The 23,577-nt window shown below is 44.1% G+C and overlaps 2 protein-coding genes across 5 annotated transcripts; both read left to right on the top strand.

Moving 5' to 3' along the window:
* The first annotated feature begins 649 nt into the window (after window positions 1-649).
* Window positions 650-13,754, top strand: twf1b (twinfilin actin-binding protein 1b). 2 transcript variants are annotated; one of them, XM_077006744.1, is made up of 9 exons: window positions 650-786; window positions 1,461-1,538; window positions 1,639-1,817; window positions 3,142-3,237; window positions 3,338-3,436; window positions 10,284-10,409; window positions 10,720-10,870; window positions 12,121-12,242; window positions 12,438-13,754. In XM_077006744.1, exons 1-9 carry the CDS (start codon window positions 762-764, stop codon window positions 12,603-12,605), a joined length of 1,044 nt encoding a protein of 347 aa, XP_076862859.1. In that variant the 5' UTR covers window positions 650-761; the 3' UTR covers window positions 12,606-13,754. The 2 variants fall into 2 exon arrangements, with proteins under 2 accessions (XP_076862859.1, XP_076862857.1); XM_077006742.1 differs by lacking the exon at window positions 650-786 and adding an exon at window positions 884-1,099.
* Window positions 13,755-13,946: 192 nt separating this feature from the next.
* On the top strand, window positions 13,947-18,679 carry LOC143514936 (pseudouridylate synthase PUS7L-like). 3 transcript variants are annotated; one of them, XM_077006740.1, is made up of 9 exons: window positions 13,947-14,083; window positions 14,337-15,160; window positions 15,428-15,587; window positions 16,067-16,262; window positions 16,337-16,459; window positions 16,794-16,875; window positions 17,384-17,673; window positions 17,754-17,807; window positions 17,896-18,679. In XM_077006740.1, the coding sequence occupies exons 2-9, from the start codon at window positions 14,344-14,346 to the stop codon at window positions 18,211-18,213; spliced, it is 2,040 nt and encodes a 679-aa protein (XP_076862855.1). In that variant the 5' UTR covers window positions 13,947-14,083; window positions 14,337-14,343; the 3' UTR covers window positions 18,214-18,679. The 3 variants fall into 3 exon arrangements, with proteins under 3 accessions (XP_076862855.1, XP_076862856.1, XP_076862854.1); XM_077006741.1 differs by having other exon boundaries at window positions 14,045-15,160; window positions 16,361-16,459; XM_077006739.1 differs by having other exon boundaries at window positions 14,045-15,160.
* Window positions 18,680-23,577: the final 4,898 nt, after the last annotated feature.

Below are 23,577 nucleotides of genomic sequence, written 5' to 3'. Positions count from 1 at the left end.
AGGGGAGGTAGACAGTGTCTACCGCTGTTCTCCACAAATATGGGAGTGTCTTTAAGAAACACACACTATGGCTGTGTGTCTAAGAAACCTCTAATCCGCAACATTTAGTCTTCTTCCACCATATCATTGTAGCCCTCCTTCATGACACGGTGGTTTGTTCTTAGCCTACACAAACACACATGCACAAAGGCCAAATGAAGCAGTTGAGGCAGGAGGCAGTGTATTTATACAGCCAGACTGCAGGGTGGATCGGTCTGCCCCACCCTGCACTTCAGAAATTCCTGTAACTTCACTTCAAAGTCTGAGTGGGCTCAGCTGATTACAACATACTCTACAGCGTATTCTAATTTTCTGGACATGGCCAAGATTGAGGGTAAATTATGTGACATTCTTCATAAGCCACAAACCAAGTTTCTTTAACGTTGCCTCTGCTGCTCTTACGAGGTTACACGAATAGGTCGAATTTACCAAATAAATGTTATGGTGAATATTTACCTAAACCTGTTAAAGGCGCGTGTGTGTGTGTGTGTGTGTGTGTGTGTGTGTGTGTGTGTGTGTGTGTGTGTGTGTGTGTGTGTGTGTGTGTGTGTGCGTGCGTGCGTGCGTGGGGTGGTCTTATAATGAAGTGAAGTGCGAGTGTCACATGATAGGTGCGGACTACGCCATGACGCGATGATAGGGGCAGCCCCCCGTACTGTAGTCCGGTTCGGGCTTCTTCCGTGTTCTTCTGAGTTCAACCGGCCGACACAAAAGAAGCCAAAATGTCACATCAAACCGGTATCCAAGGTAAATCTTTCACGAGCTCTCATGACGAATTTCACCGCCACGGAGAGGCTGCAGTGTCGTTAACATTGCTTGTTTTGAATCGTACGTCAACTGTTGTAGGCTATTTGTTGCTATGCACATACTTCGGTACAATAAAATAGGATAGTTACTGTTGCTGTAGATTAAAAAAAAACCTGTTCATGACCAAGACCAGATAGGTGGAACAAAGAATCGGTGTTAAGTATTGCACCAATATGGTCATGCAAATGAACCGAGAGTGGAATGGCTATCAATCAACCAGTCAGCTTCGGTGCATCAATAACTTGTTTCTTCGGTAAAGCCTTTTTGAAGCTTTCAGGTTTCAAAGGTCTTTTGATAACGACAGAATGAACTTGTTATTCATTCAGAAAGTCTGGCATCTTATTAGGGATTAAAGTTACAACTGCGCACGCTTCGTGAAAATGTTAATTTTTGAAAAACTGTTTATTATATTTAATTATGTTTAGTGGCAAATACATCAGAAAGCGTGTTAATTTTGTGGTGTTTTGAGTCGCCCCTTCACGGACCGTAACTAGAACTTGTTGTCAAACGACTACCCAGAGGCGTAGCTCGGATTCGTTGTCCGAATTTCCCTCATTTCTTCTGTATTGTTTCTGACAGCATTAAACTGTTTTGTTAACGCTTTTCATCTGCAGCCGCGGCAGAAGTGAAAGACGTTTTCGCGAAGGCACGGAATGGAGAGTACCGTTTGATTAAAGTAGTGATAGAAAATGGTAAGGTCTGACTAGTAAGCATTCTGGTTTGTTCTTTATTATCAGCGTCCACATAAGGTGGACCGTGTTGTTAAGTCTGTCATTCTGTGTGGTTATTCAGAGCAGCTTGTTCTGGGAGGCCTGAAACCTGTGGCCAAGAAATGGGACCAGGAATGGGACAGCTCAGTGCTCCCTCTCTTAGAGGACGCCATGCCTTCGTACCTTCTCTACAGGCTAGACACCACCAATAATCAGGGGTACGAGTGGATCTTCCTGGCCTGGTCCCCAGACCACTCCCCAGTGAGTAAACAGATGACTGCTGATACCGTAAATGCAAATCAGGGCTTATTTGGAAATCAGCTTTTCAGTCCCTGCTTTACGCTTAGCTTAGTTTAACTTTACAAGAGATAAAGGAACTGGTGGTACTATATACTGTCAGAATCAGAGGTGAAATAAGAATCTATTTCTGTTTCCTGTGGTACAGTTTACCAAATAGTAAAGTTCCCTGAACTTTAAACACAAGGGAATGGTGTGAATTTTGTGCTGTTCTCTGACATGTGCATGATATTTAAAACATGCACAGCCAAAAGTGTAGTCCCACCGATTACATACTTGGAAAGAGCAGCATGGGTTGTGGGTACAGTAGACAGAAAGGTATTTTTCAAAAAAGGAACTCATTCGACAGTCACTATCAGTTCATCATAGCTATAATGTTATTACATTGCATATTTTAACTAATAAAATTATAAATGAATGAATACTAGGAAATAATAATAAGATTGCAATAATGAGCGGTGATCTGACTTTAAATGAATAAAGTGCAGTCTTTTTATTTCCTGGAGTTTTGAAAGCCATGAGCGCATGTGGGTAATTAAGAGCATGTAATTACAGGGGCGTAGAACAGCACGTGCGGTAGCCTGGAAGGACTTTTCCTGAGGGCTACTTTTCCTCAGGGCTTTCAAAGAGTTGTGCCTAAAAAGGCATTAAAGGCCACACACAGTGTTGTAGTCCTGCCAGTGTCCCTGTACCTCCCAAGCCTCTGTTAAAACCAAAGATGTAGCCTAGTTCACGTGGTCAGAACTGTTTGCTTCGGTTTGTTTGCTTTGGCCAGAACGGTTCTTCTTGAAGGCTCGTCGATTTTTAGACGCAAAACACCTCATTGATCTGGATGGTAGCTCACTCACTCACAATTAGCAAGCAGTAAACTCTCCACAAGGTGGCGTTACTGTTGGGAAAAAAATACAAAGAGGCTACTGTAGTACAGTAGTGCTTTGCATCGATGACACTGTGTGCCTTTATTATTTTTTCTCCCATATCACATTTTGCTCCCCAAAACATTACACAGACGTAGAAAATAGGCTGTTGTGATTCCGGGTGGATGTCTATGAAGAATTTGCAAGTCTAATGCACTCTGGCAATAATCAATACACCATTTGTACTTTGTGGCCAGCGGGAAGATGCTGACATGGCACCAGTCCCAAACACGCTGGCCTATGCTGCCTCCAGTTGCCTGCATGCACTTCGTCTAAAGCTTATGATACTAAAAATATCTCTGGCCACCTTACTTTTGTTGATTCCTGGATGTTCAATTTTTTTTTATCCATAAATAAATGCTGCTTTTCAGATTCGTCAGAAGATGCTGTATGCTGCCACTCGGGCTACTCTCAAGAAAGAATTTGGTGGTGGCCACATAAAAGAGGAGATCTTTGGCACAGCTAAGGTATGGCAGATCTCATTCACTGTTCTTTGGTTTGGTTAATATCTTGAATGCTGAGATGAGCTCCAGAAGGGAACCAGCTAACAGAGTTTCTTGTACCCAGGATGATGTTTCTATAAATGGTTATAAAAGGTACCTGACCTCCCTGGCTGCTCCACTCCCACTGACAGCAGCAGAAGAGCAACTGAGGCACATCAATGAGGTACCAACATATGCAGAACTAAGATGTAGGACCTAGATGACCTAGAGTGGCAGATTTATTGCCATAACTTTCTCTTGACTCCTTATAAGGCCTATGTAACAATATTCCGGTAATCACTGATTATAAAACATGCAATTAAATCAAAGTCTGAGTAGTTACAAGACTCACACTATATTAATGTATTCCAATTTTGCAGGAGCTGTGGTAGATGCAGTAGATTTCTCTGAACATGCTCAATAGCGCCCCCCTGTCTTCACCTTTCAACTTGATTTGAATATATTTGTGTTGATTGAATGCAGAACTGTTCTACTTATGGATTGTTAGGACCCACTTTTGCCCCATGCTTGTGGATTTCCCAATTCCACACACACTGAGTGTAAAAGCATGGCTTGGATCTGATCCCAAATAGTATCTGAATGCTCTGAATTGTCTCCTGTAACTAAATGCAGAACATGCTGTTTATGTTGTGTAGGCTCTAGGCTTCCTTGAAGACCCTAAAGGGTAACTGGCTTGTGTAGGCTGTGTGTCGGCCATTTCTGAATGCCATGCTCTGAAATGCAACTAGCAGCATCGCCCTAAGCAGATCAGTAGCTGCAGGAAGAAGATAATACTGCACAGAGCTCCACTTACAGAGCAGAGAGCAAAGAGGCTTTGAGATATTTAGTACAGTTGGCCCTCAGTATCCTGGAACCAGTCCCTTGTGGACACACAAGGCCAAAATCCATACCAAAACCTGCACTGTAAAAAAGAAAAAGTTGAGAAAACTCAAAATTTCAAGGCAACTTACTGCACTCGATTTTTGAGTTTTGATCCCAACTCAAACTCTTAAGTATTTAAGAAATTCACTCAGTTGAGCCAACTTATTATTTCTTGTTCCAATTATTTATTTTTCACAGGTATATAAACTTCAGATTTTAAGTATTGCCTACAAATAATTCCAAATGATTCAAGTTATGCTAACTTACTATATCTTGTTCAGATAATTTATCTTGCCCATGTATATAAACCTCAAAATGTAAGTTATATACCAGGAGTTCCAAGTTTTTTAAAGTTGTGTCAACTTATTATATTGTGGCATGGTGTGGGAGCAAAAGGCCACAGACAAGTCCATTCTCATCAAGAACAGAGGTTTTATTCTCACCTTGCAAGAAAATTGGCACTCACAGGCACAATTAGATCAAACTCGAGGCCTTAACTAACTTGGCCTTGCACATGAAACACAGGGGGAGGTCATGAAGATGACAACGTTACACATACATGGAGGGGAAACACGGATAATGCACATGTACATAAAAAAATGGACCGGGGTGACTTAACTAATAACACACAATTAATAATCAATAATATATAACACTATACAGACATAAACACCACATAATACGCATAACAGGGTCGGAGCCGCAAGGGCTCATGGGTAATGACGTCACCCAGACGCTACAATATCTTGTTCAGATAATGTATATTTCCATACCTGTCAAGTGTCCCGTTTTGGCCGGGAAAGTCCCGTATTTTACCGCTCTGTCCCGCCATCATCCTGTATTTTTATTTTCCAGTATCTTCCCGTATTTTCAGTTTTCAATTGTTATTTTTTTTAAAGCATTCATGTGCCGCTCCAAACAGAATTCTGTCACTAGCCTCGCGAGAACTGCTACCCAGACTACTGCAGGTGGCAGTTCTCGCGAGGCTAGTGACAGAATTCTGTTTGGCGATGCACATGAATGCTTTTACAAAAAATAACAATTGAAAACTCGCGGGTTTAGTCATATTTGTAGTTCAAAACATATTTGGGGTGTTTTTTCTTCACTTTTTGCCACTCCAAAGATGTTTTCGTCTCTCCTACAGCCTCGATTGCAGCTATATGCAAATAACCGATTATGCAAATTACGCGATACGCGATTACGTCAGATACGGGAAATGTCTCGTATTATTAAATACAAAACTTGACTAGTATGTATTTCACATGTACATAAATCTCTAAATTCAATACTAAGAATAGCTAACTGAAGTTGGGTCATACAAGACAAATGACAAAACACATTTGGACGGTAATATTCAGTTCAGAGTAGCGTAGGTGCTTGCTGCAGGTGAAATCCATTTCAAGTTGTCCGGAGTCAAAGGCTGTGTTCGAAATAGACTACTACATACTGGATACTGCATACTGGACTCAGTATATACTGGATACTGCATACTGGTCCTCGTATTAGTATGCAGTACAGTTTCCAGTATGCGACAAAAGTAAAGCACACTACAGGGTCACGTGAACGTAGCGTTGCATGATGGGATGCAGTACACCACGAAGATAGCTCTGTTCGCGTACTGGAATATTTTGCGGAAGTAGTAGGTCATCCGGGTATGTTTTGCGTACTGGAAATTTTCATTTTGGTCACATACTGCATACGACATACTGATTTGGGGCCAGTACGCCAGTAGTATGTAGTAGACTATTTCGAACACAGCCAAATTCTGGCAGAAATCGCAAACCCCGCCCCGTTCTCAACTAAGGAGTCAAATTGAGCATGCGCAGAGGAGTTGGCCTGGCCTTAACTAGGGTTCAACTACAATTTGTATGTTTTGACAATGAAGGTTGTGAGGTCAGATCAACGTTTAACAAGAAACTCAATAAAGTAAGTCGATCTAATTACTTTGTTATAGTTTATGGTGCAATTAATTATTTTTGGCTCAGCTAAACTAAAAATCATAGTAAGGTGAGCAATTTTAAGTTCTGTTTTTTACAGTGTGTGGGTGCTATCATCCCTTTTATAAAATGGCGTAATGTTTGCACACAACCTACCCATATCCTTCTGTATTATTGAAATCTCTAGATTAGTGCCTAATAAAATATAAATGCTACATAATTGTTAAGCTATAATTTTAGGGAATAATGACATGAGAAAGAAAGCCATGTACTTGTTTTGTTTAATAAAATTAAATATCAAAAATTAAAGATCATTTGTGTGACGGTGGGTGCGGCGTGAAGGACGAGACACAAATCCTTTGTGGCAGCAAACGTCACTTTACTTATATATATATATATATATATATATATATATATATATATATATATATATATATATATATATATATATGTTGCGCAATAGCGCACGATAAACAGACACAAGCACACAAATACGTGTGGACATTAGACAACGACGAGCACAGGACACTGCGCGAGCGCACATTAAATAGACAAACCACATTAGCCCCACGTGATCACGAGACGATTCACAGGTGAGACTTATTAATCACACGACAAAACCCTAACCACGAATATCCACTGACGCAGACAAAGCACGTAGACAACGTTGACACACGCCCAAAAGGGAGGGGCCGGGGTCCTCAACGTGACAGACGCCCCCTCCAAGGGCACTACCCGTCCCGGGGTGCCAACAGGACCGAGTGCCCCGAACCCACGACGATGGGCGGATCCGACGCGCTCAGTCCTGCGTCTGGGAGGTGACCGCCCTTGGCGAAGCGTCCGCTACGAATCGCCTAGCACACCCTCCCTGGGAAGACGGGGGAAAAGACGTTAGACACACCAAACGGAACATTCACAAACACACACACAGGCACGCTTACACATAGTGGCACAAGAGGGAAAAACGGGTTAGGCACACACACAGGAAGACTGACGAACACTGGCACAGACAAACACATAACAGGCGCCAGGCTTCGCGCCAGGAGGAGAGCGAGCAGGGGAGAGAGGTCCGGAGCTGCTGGTGCTGCGTTGGGCAGTCCCCCTCCTGCCTTCGCTGCGGACTCTCCGCCTGGTGCAGCGCGGCGGGCAGACGTGCCCGGTGCAGCGCGGCGGGCAGACGTGCCCGGTGCAGCGCGGCGGGCAGACGTGCCCGGTGCATCGCGGCTGGCGGACTGGCTGAGCGGGCCGTGTGGGTGGTCCCCTTCGGTCTCCATTTCCTCCTCCTCCTCTTCCCGGCTCCACTCCATGGACTGCTCCGGGCTGCCACCCCGGGAGCAGTCCATAGCACTGTCGCTGGCGCGAGCGGAAGAGGGCGTCCGCTTCCCTCTCACGGTCTCCGCAGACCTCTCTGAGGGGGGAGGGCTCTCTTCTTCCTCCGTAGTATAGGAGCCCTCCTCCTCCTCACCCTTCTCTGTGGTGCGAGAGGAGCACACGGGCGGAGGGAGGTAATCCTCTTCCTCCGATTCCGACTCCGACTCCGCCTCCTCCCTACCGTAGTCCACGGTGGAGGCGGAATCCTCCGGAGGGTATGCCTCTTCCTCCTCCCCTCCACCGTAATCCACGGTGGAGGTGGAGTCCTCCGACGGAGGGTATTCCTCTTCCTCCTCCCCTCCACCGTAGTCCACGGTGGAGGCATCATACAGAGAGGGAGGGTAGGCCTCTTCCGCGTCCTCTTGCTCCTCCTCCTCGGAGTCCACCTCCCCAAACTCGCTCTCTGGGGTGGACTCGGTAGCACCGAAGACGCAGGAGCCCACCCTCAGAGGCGAGAGGACGCGGGATGGAGGGGAGTGTCGCTCCCTCCAAATCCGTACCGCGCCCTGGCGGAGGGACTCTGCCAGCTCGGGTTCCCTCTCCTCTAGCCGCCGGGCTGAGGCCAGCTGGAACGCGCACACAGGGTCCTCCTCAAGTTGCGCCAGCGTCGGCGGGTTCTCCTCCTCTACGAGCACGCCCTCTGGTGGCGACGCCTCGTAGAGCTCGGGGTGATTCACCCGTATGGGTGATCCTTCCCGGGAAGGAGCTGGGTGCCTCTCCTCCCACACCCGCGCCGCTGTCCGGCGGTACTCCTCCGCCAGCTCGGGTATGGAGGTCTCCCGAGCCGCGCACAGCAGGTACGCGCACTCGGGGTCCTGCATGAGCTGTGCCCGAGTCGGCGGGGCTTTGCGGCGCGGGGGAGAGGAAGAAGAGCGGTGGTGCCGCTTGCTGGGGCGATCTGCCTTCTTATGCCGGGTGGCGTAGCCTGGCATGTTGGTGTCTCTTCGCGGCTCGTCGTTCTGTGACGGTGGGTGCGGCGTGAAGGACGAGACACAAATCCTTTGTGGCAGCAAACTTCACTTTACTTATATATATATATATATATATATATATATATATATATATATATATATATATATATATATATATATATATATATGTTGCGCAACAGCGCACGATAAACAGACACAAGCACACAACAACGTGTGGACATTAGACAACGACGAGCACAGGACACTGCGCGAGCGCACATTAAATAGACAAACCACATTAGCCCCACGTGATCTCGAGACGATTCACAGGTGAGACTTATTAATCACACGACAAAACCCTAACCACGAATATCCACTGACGCAGACAAAGCACGTAGACAACGTTGACACACGCCCAAAAGGGAGGGGCCGGGGTCCTCAACGTGACAATTTGTTTAATGATCTAATGAAAGAATAAAATCCAGAATATATAATCTACATACAAAGTATATAACAACTACAAAAATATAATTAGAAATAAAGTATAAGTTTATTCTCTCTCCCTCTCTTTCACTCTTTCTTTCTCCCTCTCTCTCTCTCTCTCCCTCCTGTCATGGGCGGGGAATGTGCAGACAAAAGCAAATGAGTCTCCAACTGAAGTGTTCAATGAAAGTAACGAAACCGAACATAAATGTACACTACCTACAACAAAGGAGGCCAACGTAACGTACAATGGCTGACAACATCATGGAAACAAAACCACGCTTCGATAAGTCACAACGTAATGACTATTACCACACACCACACTACTAATACACCACACACCACAACACACATAATGTGGGAGACATGGACAAATGAAACAGTGCCATTTGCCAATTCAAGAGAAACATAAACAAAGTTCATGCCTTCACTGCCAAGAGCCGATAGCTGTGCACAAGGCAACAGACATCTCCCTCTCTGTGTCTCACTATCTCTATCACCCTAATCTGTCTCACTCTCTCTGTCCCTCTATCTCTGTCTCCCTGTCTCTGTCTTCCTATCACTGTCTCTCTCTCTCTGTTTGCCATAGTGTGAATTCAGCATTGTACTCAATGCATAGCGAATTCATGGTTTGCTTTATGGAACTTTAGGAAAATTTGCTTCCAAATTGAAAAAACAGAAAAGTTGAAAAGTGGAGTAGAGAAGCAGCTGAAAGGGGAAGGGGACTGTGGTATGTACACCCACTGAACCCATTCAGTGGGCCCATCGGGTTCACTTCTCGCTTGTCACATTCTGGGCGTAACTTTAAGGTGAAAGCTGAATTCTCACTAAGACTGGGAGTAAAACTGACATCTAGTTTGGAGTGGCCGTAAAGTCAGATTCTAAGCTGTTTCTATGGTTACTGCTTTAGAAAACACAATGGCATGGTGATTGCAATGTAAACATTACACTTGTTTACATTGTATAATGTAGATGTTTAGAATGACACAAAGCAGAGTAATTGAGGTGTCTATTGTTTTTTATGTAAACTATACAATTCATTTAATTTAGATATTTCATATTAAAATGTAATAATACATGTAATTTTTGTGTAGCCAGCTCAATGAGTAAGAATGTAGATGGATGAGAAATTTTGATCTGGGTCATGGCACCAGCCAAGCAGGGTGCAGACATGCAGTGTCATGGCTAAGCCTTCTACCAGCCTGTAGTGCTCTTATCTGAGAACTTAGATTGCTGGATTTTTCTTTAAGCCCTATCAGTTTCAGCTGGGGCTGAGCCATGTGATATGGAAATAAATGTGTGTGTGTGTGTGTGTGTGTCTGTGTGTGTGTGTGTGTGTGTGTGTGTGTGTGTGTGTGTGTGTGTGTGTGTGTGTGTGCGCGTGCGCGTGCGTGCATGTGTGTAAGCATGTGTCCTCACCTGCCTTCCTGGTTGGCTGCCTTTTCAGGTGCAGACAGATATCCACGTGGACACAAAGCAACAGAGTCTGCAAGGCGTAGCTTTCCCCATGCAGAGAGAAGCCATTGAGGCCCTGGAACTCTTCAGGGCCAAAAGGATCAATTATGTTCAACTTGTATGTAATGCCTACTCTCCTGCCAAATGCCCTGTTTATTGCATATCTGCTTGTGTGATCTTATCCTTGACAGTAATTGCTTTCTCACAATGACCCCTGAACACATGGCTGAGAGTTATTTCAGCTACATGCTATGTTTGTTTTCTTGCCTTTAGTTGTGGTTTCTGTCACCCAGGTAACGTTAGGCAGAATTTATCTCTGTTTGTGACAGAAATAGATGACGGTAACTAGAATTGTGACTGAAATAGCAGTGGTACTGATTAATTATGGGCAGGACTGGCTAGTTAACTGCTGAATGTGTGTGCAACAGGAAATAGATTTCCCCAAGGAATCCATCAAGTTGTCCAGCACAGCCCCCACAGAAGTGAGGGATCTGCCCAAAAGGATCCCTAAAGATGCTGCTCGATATCACTTCTTTCTCTATAAACACACACATGAGGGAGACTTTCTGGAGTCCACAGGTAAGGCATACACATACTGTTGTTAAGATGGCACGGCGCCAGCTTTCCTGACTCACTCATTCCTCAATTCTGATATTTTACATTTGAATATAGATACAGGTCTGATATTGTTTCAATAAAAACACTGAAGAACTGTGGTTCAGTTGTTTGGATGCACACACACACACACACACACACACACACATGCTTTTACATCCAATGAACATGCCAGGTAGCTGTTTGCTTATTCTCCAGCTTCAGATTCTCCAGTCATCAGAACTCAGCAGGCGAACAGCAACCTCTGCAGCTCGTCCCCTTTTTCATGAGGTTTGACTCTAAAGCCATAGAGGACTTCATGAATGTAGAACAGAAGAAGGCTTTCCCTGTTGGGTTATTCTCTCTCCTCCCCTCTCCCCTCCCCTCCTCTCCTCCCCTCTACTCTCTTCTTCCTCTCCTCCCTTGTCCACTCCTCCCTGTCTTCTCCTCCCCTCTCCTCCCTGTCCTGTCTGCTCTTCTCCTTTCTCCTCTACTCCCCACTTTTCTCCTCTCCATCCTGTCTTCTCCTCCCCTCTCCATCCTGTCCTTTCCTCCCCTCTCCTCTCGGTCCTGTCCTTTCCTCCCCTCTCCTCTCTGTCCTGTCCTCTCTTCTCCTCTCTATCCTCTCCTCTCCTCTCCCCTTTTCTCCTCCCCTCTCTAGCTCACAACTTTACTTCAGCCCAACTGGAAACAACATAATGCTATATCTTTTATTTTTTAAGGACAGATAAGGATAACAACCCAATCACTGTTGGTAAAAAAATATTTCTCAGCCAAACAGGTTTGACTACTGGATACACAATCAAAATTACTGAAATGTGCCTAGTCCCAGAGGCCCCCAGTTGTCCAAAGACAAACATTTTACTTATGAATTGCATTTTTTAGAGGTTAGAGGTTCACATGACTTAGCTGTTAGTATCAGTAAAGTTGAGTGAGATCCTGCATGAGCAAGTCTCCTTTCCATTTATTCCTGCTATTGCAGCTGCAAAGTTGCAAAGTCATCATGCTCACTCCAAACTCACCTGAAATGTGTCTTCCCAAACACCTGAAACTGGTCAGTTTGCAGAATGGCTGCACGCGCAGAATTTTGTTGATGACTTTTATGAGTGACCAAACACTGTTATATAAGTTTTTCTTATATGAAAATCTGTCTGCCTTTTTACGATTTCCTCTCTATTTACAGTTTTTCTGGTGTCATTGTGAACAGGCTGGTCATGTATTGCGTATGTTTGCAGTGTTTTTCTACTCGATGCCTGGTTACAAATGCAGCATTCGGGAGAGAATGTTGTACTCCAGCTGTAAAAATCCCCTCCTAAACACAGTGGAAAATAACATGCACATTGAAATTGCTAAGAAGGTAAAGACATTACAAATAAAATAACCTACTAGTTTGTTACTATGATTGTTATTTTTATTAGTAGTAATATAACACTACTACTAATAATAATGATAATTCACTTTTTAAAATGTGAATTTGTTTTCTTTCACTTCATTAATGATGTTGTGTGTTTCGTTAGGAAACGTGACATGTTGTCTGATTCTTTTGCTACAGCTGGAAATTGAGAATGGCGATGAACTCACCAGTGAGTACCTGTACGAGGAGGTGCACCCTAAGCAGCACGCACACAAACAAATCTTCTCCAAACCCAAGGGCCCAACTGGTAAAAGGGGGGGGCGCAGGATCACACGCGCACCAGGAGATGCAGAATATGACGACTAGTGTCCCATGCCTCCCCTGCTTCCAGTATAACAATGGTACGATCTTCCTAGTGTGACATGCCCTTGATGTAAAGATCTCCCTTGAAACCCTGTAGCCCAAGTCTCCATAGACTTATCTATGCATGAAGGAAAACGCTAAAGTAGGACACAGGCCCGTAGAACATTCAGTTGCATACGAGGACATCATTTGTGATGACAATACGCATGTGATGAGATTATTTTATAATGCTGTTTACTTGACAAATGAACTAGCTTCTCACATTCATACTAAAACCCACCAGTGGAGAACAGGTTTAGTGGATGAAGTATAGGACCGAATGGACACTGAGTCTGAAGACATCAACTCAGAGCAATTATTCCATCCTGAATAAGCCTGAAAGGTCAGTTCTCTTCTCTTGCTTGTCTGGGTCTATTGATTAACTCTCATCGCCGATCAGCATGTTTGCTGTTCCTGTTGAAATCGGATGACCAAATGAATCTTACAGTGAGTTAATCAATAAAGGCTAGGCAGCTAAAGACGCCACTCAGCAGGGCTCTCTTGATGTGAGGTCAAAGGTCGAAGGAGTTGCCAAGTGCAATGAATGAAGAAGAGAGCCTCACTTTTTTTATGTGGACTGATTCCTGGTCTTAAAATCTCCTTTGTGATATGTAATGTAGAGTGTTAGATAATAACATTTTCTAAAGGAACCATTTTCTCACAAGAAACCTGAATATGTGATGCTGTATGCATCAACATTATGTTTTATATTCTAAACTAAACTGTTAGAAATGCTATTTTTCTAAGGCTGGTATGTCTAGATCATTTTGTCTAAAATCTTGAATCACGAGATTCTCTCCTTTCTCAGAGAATATTTCACATGTAATACCAATAGATGGCTTTTTATCCGCAACATTCATTTCAACATATTGTATGCAATGCATCTAGCTCACTATAGGGTCTCTGTGTAGAGACCATTAAACTCTCAGAAGGAAACTACTATAAATTCCAGAGGAAAGATCTAAGGAACGGGCAGACCACTATTTACATTTTTTTTCCTGTACCAGAGTGATATGAAGTCTCAAATGAAATCACTGTAGTTTAATGTAAAGGCTTAAATGTTTTTAACAAAGCAAAATATATGATGAAGGGAAATAAAAATATTTGAACCATGTTTGTCTTCTGTCATCTGAGTATGTGAAAGGAAGGTTGACAAAAAATGATTTGGTAACATCAAACTTTGGTTTTCATTGAATCTTTGGATAGATTATAACAGAACATGAAAAATGATTTTTGCAATTTTGGGTGTTTAAACGCATATTTGGCTTTAATTACAGAGCACATTAGCCAAGCGTTCGTCAGCAGACATCGACAACCTCAGTTGTCAACAGTAAAATGTTTGAAGAACGCCTGGTCGGTGTGATGTAGGCTTTTACATTACTGTACCTTTAAGACAGACCAAGCGAGTCTTCACACGTGGGGCGGAACTTCATCGAACCTGCGTAAGTTAGCTACATAGATCATGCACATTGAATTTGTTTTGTGTTTTTTCTGTAAAGTGTTGTGCATTGTGTATTATCTGGTGCATTCCAGCCAGATGATATTTTACAACGATGTTTATCACATGTCTTGGTACACTTTACTGCTTGTTACTTTAGCAGTACACCACTTGATAGCTAACCTTTTTAGCTACCGTCAAAATATCTAATTTTCTCCGTTTAGAAAAACAGGTAAAGTTGTATATCATGTTGTCAGATTCAAAATGCTAGCTGGAATGGAACGCGAGACTCCGTCCCTTCCTTGCTTCATGTCTGACCACGAAGGTTTCCGTGGCATCATCAAAACCTCGACCAAAGACTTTGTGGTCACTGAGATAGACATCCGTGGTCGTGTTGTGAACGGCCCAGTTAGTCCGAAGGACCCCGCAATTTGGACAAACGCCGAAGTCAGAGGGTCTTCGCTCAAAAAATGCACAAATGCAAACCTCCGGACTGAAAGTACAGCCTCCGATGAAGTCGCTGTCGGAATGACTAGTTTGAAGGGCGATGATGTTTTGAGCCATGATCGTTTTGACCTGAGTGTATTACTTGGCTCGTCTGCAAACGAAGCATTAGAACAGTTTACCAACGGAATTCTTGAATGCACTGGGGAGCAAAAGGTCACGGAAGTGTCCCTTGGCTCCTTCCCGGACAAACACCAGCGTGCCAATGTGCACAGGGCAGTGAGGCACAACTTCCCGTTCCTCATGACGGTCACCGAGCAGGCAGAGATCCGGGTCAGAGAAGACCCGGCCTTCAGGGAGCTCTCTGAGCTTGTCTCTGAGGAGGAAGCGGAGGACTTCTTCAGATTTATTGACGTTAAGACTCCGGGTTCAGTGTTCACCTTCCTGGCTGATGACAGCAAGGAGCATCGCACACACGTCCATCATTTCATGAACAGGAGGTTCGGGAAGCTTGTGGAGACAAAGAGCTTCACAGACCAGAAAGGTACTGCCATTACAGTCAGGCTGAGGGAGAGAGGAAGAGGGCCCAAGAAAAGGACGGCAGCAGATTCCGAAGAGCAAGTGGACACCTACACAGGTGGGTGGATGCGAGGAAGTCCTGTCATGTTGTTTGCCATAATCTTAATCTGACTTAAATCTAGGTTCTGGAGCAGAGAACCTAGATTTAACACTTGAAAACATATATTACACTTTATTAAAACAAGAACTTGTAATGGTGAAACGTATTTTAATGGTAAAATAAACAAATGTAGTAAACGAGTTAGTCAGCATTCCATGGTCATTCTGCCAGGCCACGATTTTCTTTCATCTGCATCCTTAGCATTGTCTTTTCCTCCTTGCTAAGCTTTCACGCTAAGGAAGGAAAACCTTGAGACTCTGGAGGCGATCAGTTACATGGCGGCAGCGCTCGGAGTCCTTCCCTCTGATTTCTCCTACGCTGGCATCAAAGACAAAAGGGCCATCACCTACCAGTCCATGACTGTGAAGAAGATCTCACCAGAGCGGTAATGGACTCAAACCACTCTGATCATGAAAATTCATGTTGGCTCTCTAGTAATTGTTTCTCTGGCATGAATCAGTATTTTTATTTTATTTTTTACCTCATCGTGCCATTAATAAAACCACTCCAGTCTGGTTCTTCCACAGCCTGCCCTGTACAATGAACAGACTGTACATCAGATAAATCTAATTTGTTTTGCCTGCTGTTGTTGAAACAGTTTTGAAAGTTTTACAGTTGATCTGTGGTAAGTGCTATGATCATTTACTATGATAATTTTGTGCCTTGTTGGTTGTGCTGTGTGCCATATTGGATTCTGCTGTTTAGTGGAGCTAGAGAGCTTATATTCAGAACAGAGGACCTTCCGAGACTTTTGCTCTAACCTATGCTCAGTGCCTCAAGCAAGTGGATGGAATTTAAAAAGTGTGATAGAGAATCATGTCAGTGGCTTTACTTTTTAACCCTAATGTATACACCTGCTGTTAGGCTGTTGAAGGTGGCCCATGAGTTTGAACGGAGAGGAATGCAGCTGTCCCATATCCGTTCAGCATCTGAGCCTCTTCGGCTTGGTCGTCTGCAAGGCAACCATTTTGACTTGGTTATCCGGGATGTCAGGCCTCATGGGAAGTGTAGTTCCACCGACCTAGAAAAGCTTGTGAAGGAGGCTGTGGAAAATGTGAAGGTGAATCTTGATTCTTCATTGAGGAGTTAATTTTGACCTCAAACTCATTGTCTGTCTTGGCATAATTGACCTAGGGGGGTGTGGTAACCATCTTGCAGACACGAGGCTTTGTGAATTACTATGGTCCTCAAAGGTTTGGGAATAGCCAGAGCATTCAAGCTGACCAAGTGGGACTTGCACTTCTGAAAGAAGACATGGTAAGAGTACTGTTAACACTAATGACTGTTAAATGGCTGTTTGCACTGTAGCCAAACCAGCCTTTCAGGTTGTCTTTGTTTGTTAATTTTAGCTGCGGGGGTACACCACTGATCACTGGTTTCAGTGAGTAGGGGTGGCTGAACCCTACCCCAGGGCTGGCCGACAGAACTTAGAACTCTGTTTCTGAGGACTTGCGTATTGATGTTAGGTTACTGCTGTTAGTGCAGTGTTACATAACCTTGCAGCTGAGAATATAACCTTGCTCTATCTGAATTAAACCTTGTTTATTGTATTTTGTGTGTGTGTGTGTGTGTGTGTGTGCTTTTTAATCAGAACACTGCTGTCAGGTTGTTCCTGAGTCCAGATGAAGGTGACGACCTCCAAAATAAAGCCAAGCGTCATTTTCTTCACACAGGTATACCTAGCTCTCCACCAAACCAAATGTGTGAGCCTTAATCATCTGTAGTGCCATTACATATTGCCGGCAAGCTGCGTTATTGATTAGAATAAACAACAGCCTTACAGAGCAATATGTAAATCCAAGATGAGACTGCTTGGGAGGGAGATCACTAGAGCGAGTACAGTTGAAATCAGAAGTTTACATACACTATATAAAAAGACACACATTTTCTTTCTCACTGTGACATGAAATCAGAATAAACCTGATTTTTTTAGGTCAATTAGGATTACCAAAATTATTTATGTTTGCCAAATGTTAGAATAATGAGTGATAATTTAAGGCATACTTTTAACTTTCTGCAAAGTCAAAAGTATACGTACATTTAATTACATTCATTAATAAAACTGTCCATGCACCATCTTTGTGGTGTCAAATCAGTTCTATACACCCTGTTCAGTGCATGTACTAAGAACCAATGAGAAAAGTGAAATGTGTTGATTTTTTTCCCCCTTCCTCTCCTCAGGGAGTGCCAAGGAGAGCCTGGCACTGATGCCCATATGCAGGCCACGGGAACGGCTCATGCTCCGTGCACTGCACCGCTATGGTGACGGGCACCACGGCTGCGAGCGTGCCTGGCTGGGCCTGCCCCACACCGCCAGGCTCTTCTACCTGCACGCCTATTGCAGCCGCCTGTGGAACGAGGCGGCTGGACACAGGCTGCGTGCCCTCGGGCCCCGGCCCATCCAGGGGGACCTGGTCTGGGTTGAGCCCCCGCTCCGAGCCCCGCCAGCAGGGGAGACCCACACGCCACTGGTTAGTCTGGATGTGTAGTTTAGGCATGTGCTCCACCTGTGCTCCACCACGTTTACACCCGTCATATTTGTGTTGTCCAGGTTCATGTTGTCACGGCTGCAGAAGAGAGGGACAATGTGTTCTCGTTGGATCAGGTGACTGCTACTCCATCATATGACTTCAGTGTTAAGCAGGTTGGGAGTCTGCCGTCACTCTTTCCTTTCCTCAATGTATGTTTCGCAGGTGGTTCTCCCAATGCCAGGAAACACTGTGAAGTATCCAGAGAACGTAGTTGGCGAGTGGTATCGGGACAGACTGGCACAGGACGACCTGGGATCCAGCCGCTTCAGAATCAACTCCCTCAAACTCAATGTCCCTGGGTGCTACCGCCCCCTACTGGCTTTCCCTCATAATATTACTTACATGCTGCAAGTAGAAGAACCGCAGGTCACGGGGCAGTCAAGCCCGAAACATACCTCCAGCCTGAAACTGTCTTTTGACTTGGATGCATCCTGCTACGCTACAGTGTTTGTCAGAGAAGTTATGAAGTGTGAGCCCTAGGAGCGTATATACACTGTGTTGTACATTTCAAGACCGTATTACAGGTATTGTGCAGATCTGCAGGATAAGTATTATTATTCTGACTCGCATTGCATAACACGCAATCCGGAACCTCTTCATTCACCCATTCCCTTATTTAAGTAACCATTGTTTTGTGTCACCATCATACTTTACGCAAATCCAAAGGTCTGTCGCCTCGGTACATGTCTCTGCAATAGGGCAAATAAGGCAGATTTGAGTTTCTGCACGCAGCCGCCGCGTTGGAGATAAGAGGATCGGATGGTGAACGCTCTGCAACTTGCTTGAAGAAAACCCATGTGTGCGTTTCATTAGTAGAGATCTACAGAGCGTGAAGAGATTTTCATTATTGGCTGCAATATCCAATTTTTATGATAATTTCCTTTGTTTGATTTAGATAAACAATCATATTTTATTATCAAAACCAAATAAACAGAGTTGAAGGGAACAGTCGTTTTTGCACATCATTGCCTTCACACTTTATAAACATAACAAGCTGCAGTGTGAAGATGTTTTTTTTGTAATGTTCATTCTGAAAGTTGGTCCTTGCTTATAATGCTGTAAATTCTGTAACAATTATTACAATACTGTAAATGTTAAGTCAAGAAACCCTGAAAAATGGACTGAAGGACAAAATGTTTATATTAACTGATTATTAAAATGGCACCCTATATTCAATGCTATGAACCAAACGAATCCCTCAACGCAGATAATTACAATGTATCCTACGTTCTGTGTCATCGCCATCTAGTTAATCTTTGATTAAATGATTAATACTTTCGCTCGACTCCGCACATTGCGCGTGACACATTGAACGTCCTTTTCTCTGCAGCGTTCTCCGAAACGATACGTTAATAATGATATTATAATGATAGATTATCATATGTTAGATAATGATTATCTAATTAAGCAGACGGTGCTGGAAAATATTGAAAATGGACGTGGAAAGTGCCATAGAAGTTCTTGTATTCCACCTTGTAACGGTGTATGAACACTGCAAACATGACTTTGTTCACTCCGCTGAAGCGCGGCGCGCGCAATGTTACAAAAATAGAGGTGCACGACCTCGCGACGCGACAGTGCACGGGGTCAACGCGCATGGGCGGAGCCACCGCGATAGCGTAATCGCCAGTTGCGACGCGTCAAGTAAACCTAGCTTAAAGCTTGAATAAACGAAGTTATGTTTGCAGGGTTCCTACACTTTCATAAGGTGGACTTGAAGCACTTGTACGGTACTTTCAATGTCCATTTTCAATATTTTCCAGCACATTACGCTTTATTAAGTTAAATATTTTTACAAATACACATACTCAAAATCATTAATTTGCTTTTTCACATTAAAATAAATGGTACTGTGTTTGGTAACAGCAGAAGAATAAGTGTATTAAGTAAGCTTGTTGGTGTATTAATATATACTTAAAATATGTGCCAATTTTGTTAGGATTTGTTCCGGTAGGTGGCTTAGTTACAAGCTGGCGTACATTTTATTTAATGGTAGTTTATTTTCAAAACGCCCAATCTTAATGTCTTCACGTTCTCTCATGTTTCGCACTAGAATTACATGAGGCTTGTATTTGTTAACGTAATACAAGAAAACTGTTCATATACAGTTACAATTTCAAGCGTTTTATTTTTGCCAACATTCCAGCATTTTTCAAACCTGGAACACTATGCAACATTAAAATTCATCAGGTAAACATTCCTTCCCCTGTTTTTGAGGGGTATATCTTTATACTACCACATATCGTTACGGAGAACACTGCAGAGAATGAGACGCGTCCAGTATAAACGCATTCGCCGCTCTCACAGGACACGCGCTCCCATCTGCGTAAACGTGAAAATATAACAGCCTTACGGCAGCAATGTAATGCATCTGGTTTACCGCGATGGGGCAGTATATAAACAAAGCTTAGTGTATATTTTGCTCAAGAATAACACCCTCATTTTTTCCCCGTACTAAACTGAGTTTGTTCAGAATTTTGCGGTCTCAACACAACGTTAACACTTAATGCTGCTGACATGGTGATGAGCGCCAGCACGATGGGAGTTTATCAGGCACAGCGGTCGCTGAAGTTCTTAAACGTCTCTGGTTTTGAGAGTGGTCCCGCAAACAAAAATACCCAGCCCCTGGTCATGTTGTTACCAGAATACCGATAAAGTGCTAGAGGACATGCCAAACGAGGCATCAAAATAAATATGAATGCATTCTGCGACACATATATGCATTGATAATGCATTATGTAATGTATGACTGAGGAATTTTAGCGTTGTAGCAGCAAATGCTTTGCTCGGACTTGCTGATGGTCTGCAGGGAGCGACAGAGGAAGTTCGTACAAGTGCAAACCCTCATTCGTCGGTGATATAAACACCTCTCAGATGTCACTGCCGAAGCCGTAGCCTACTCTTTTTCTCTCTCACTTTTGCGTTCATCTCCTGTCCCCTTTGGACACGTTCCAGAAAGTGCAGGTCTGCTAGAAATCACCACGATAATGTTATATAGGCTTACAGTAGCCTCTAATGTAAACGCACGACTTGCCAGATTTTTTTAAGATAGCCGAAGCTACATTCAAGTACTCCTCGCCGTCCTCTCCTCTCCCGATGTCGCTGTTGAAGCGCATTACTGCACTGAGTAATGTTCGGTACATCCAGATAAATGCCCTTGGTAGTGGAGTTCTGGTCAGAGTCTGGGAGACACTGGAGGTTAACATGGTCACTGCAAGGCCAGCAAGTTTCTTGAGAGTGCATCGGAGTACTGACAAAGGACAGCTTTCACGACACAGTTTACTAAGATGTAGGCATATAAATGCATGAAGGCGATACTTTTTACTGTAAGGAAGATTTAGTTTTAACGTGAACGTGTCAGTCTTATTTTTTTAATATGTTGGACTGGTGGAGATGCACAGAAGGTTTACGTAGAACAGGTTTAAGGTTTTGGGCTGAAAGAGATCTTCTGTTCAGATGTGGAAAAAACATCTGCAGAGTAAAAAAAAACTGATACAATCACTTTCTCTGGTATTGGTTTAGAATAACTGTCAGAAACTAAAGTTTTTATCATGACAGTGTTTGACACGTAGGGGGAAACAACCTAAACAAACAACTGTTGTCAGCTCTGCTGTGGCACACACTGATTTACATGTACAGTGCTCACACACACTCATACAAGCTGCCTCCTAATCTATACATTAAGAATTAAACACAAAACAGTAAAAACATTACCAACAGTTATGGCATGAAGTGACTGACCACCTTCTAGTGGTCAGCTGTTTACACGTGTTGAGCATTTTCATAATGATGCCCTAAGGCTTGAAGGGGCAGCTTGGAAAGGTAGTGATTTCTGTAATTTTTGTAATTGGCTGCTGTTGTCTGGCCTTAAATCTGACCTGAGATCAGGTGTTGGAGCATATAGAGCAGAGTGATTGCATGCCATCTGCGTCTGAGAGTGTCCTGTGAGAGAGCTTCTCCATGTAATCAGGAGCTAATCACACCCCTCAGCCCCAATCGCCAAACTGAAGCAGACACAAGACAAATTCATCCATCATTCAGCTGACAAATAGAAGCCAGACTCCAATTTCAGTGCCTCTTCTTGTCTTGTCCCCTCCCTGCTCTCCTCCCCTTCCCTCCTCCCTGCTCTCCTCCACTCCTCTCCTCCTCTATCCACCTGTTTTGATCCTGTTTCTCTAACACCGATCAGGATGTATTTTTGTCTTCTTGACCAAATCATGATTTGTTTCATTTGTTGGTTTGTCTTTTAACAAATTTGCATAATGTCACATTAATCATTAACACGCCATAATGCTTTATACTTTCATCTCTGATATACGTCACGAAGGCAGAACAGACGGGGGAGAAGCAGCATACTAATGCTACACATTTCAGTTTATGATCTAAATGTACACAACTGCATTCACACATTTGCAAGGAGTTAGGGGTTATTAATTTTTTATTGATAAATAATAGGTTATGCTTATTTAAAAAATGGGTAAATGCCATAATAAGAGTTGGTACAGGATATATTGTGGTTAATAATGGGAAAAAGGCATGTAAGTTTAGCTTCAGGCTCCAGTCATGTCACCGTGCATCATTCTGTGTACGTCATTTTTTTAATATGCGACTGGGTTTGCTCCCTTCATCACTCATTTGACACCTTTCATGCTTTCACAGGGCTTGATAGGAGACAGGCCACCAGCATGCTGCTTGTGCAACTTGACTGGATTGCATTCCAGTCAAGTGGTTCATTACGCAGGCCCCATGGGTGTCAGGCAGCTGGAAGAATCGGCCATCCCTAATGCCGGGCAGCAGGATGATTATCCCAGCTGCGTGGTGTTAAAACGTCGTCCAGCCTCATAAACGAGGGGAACCGCAGGAGGTTGGAGGAACAAACAAAACCCAAATAAGCACAGAGTCAGCGGGACGCGTCTCGGCAGCAGTGCAGGGGCGGAGGCCCCGAAACGTCGCCTGACCCGCGATGCGCTCGCATGGCGGCCAACAGAGAGAGGATAAGAAATGACTCCATGAGGCGGCATGTCAGGAACGGTTCGCCCGGAAAAACTTTGAATTAATTAGTCATTACTCAAATGCGCTAACCGTAGCTTTACCTTCAAGATACTTGGTGAGAATGAAAGGAGAGAGAGTTGAAGTTTCGGGCCACACAAGCAGCGGGAGATGCGTCGACTGATACGGTTTGCTGCCTCAGCCACACGCTGCGGCGTGTGTGTGGAGGAACCTGTTCGCATGTTGTCGTTGATGCCGTGATCATGCAAAGCTTCGCGCTTTCTTGTGAACTGTGATGCCCTTTCGTTCGAACATTTTTTTTAACACGTCAACACGCTGTGAGACTGCACGAACGAGTCCCCTTAGGCATTCCCCAGAGAAAAACAGAGGAGAGAAAGAGCAAGGGAGAGACTGAGAGAGAGATGGAGTGAGATACAAAAGTGGAGATACCCATCTGGGTTAAAACACCTTTCTCGCTCTCCCCATGATAAAGTCCCTCCGGTGCAGCTCAGTGTCAGAGAAGGGCCAGGGCAGGGCACCCCCTCTGGCCCTCTGCCCCAGTCTGCCAACACAAGTACCGGGGTGTTTGATGTGAACAGCTCGGGACTTGAAAGAGGCATCAGCCATTCATTATCGACGGTGCTGGAAACACTCTGTGCTTGCATTTTCTGTGATTAAGGAGCCGCTGCTGGGTGGGCGTGATAAGGGTGCTCTGAGGTCAGGTAAGGAAGGAGAATGCCTATGTCCAGACCTCACAGATGGAATCTTCTGAGCTTATGGCTCTTAGCGGAGGTGGGAACCACCAAGTGTTCATGTGAAAGCACAAGACGAGGTCACGTCGGTTATCTGAGGGCA

Source organism: Brachyhypopomus gauderio, chromosome 5 (assembly GCF_052324685.1).
Source record: "Brachyhypopomus gauderio isolate BG-103 chromosome 5, BGAUD_0.2, whole genome shotgun sequence".
NCBI classification, from domain to species: Eukaryota; Metazoa; Chordata; class Actinopteri; order Gymnotiformes; family Hypopomidae; genus Brachyhypopomus; species Brachyhypopomus gauderio.
Note: the sequence above shows the minus strand (reverse complement) of the source record. Positions and strands in the feature narration are given on the sequence as shown.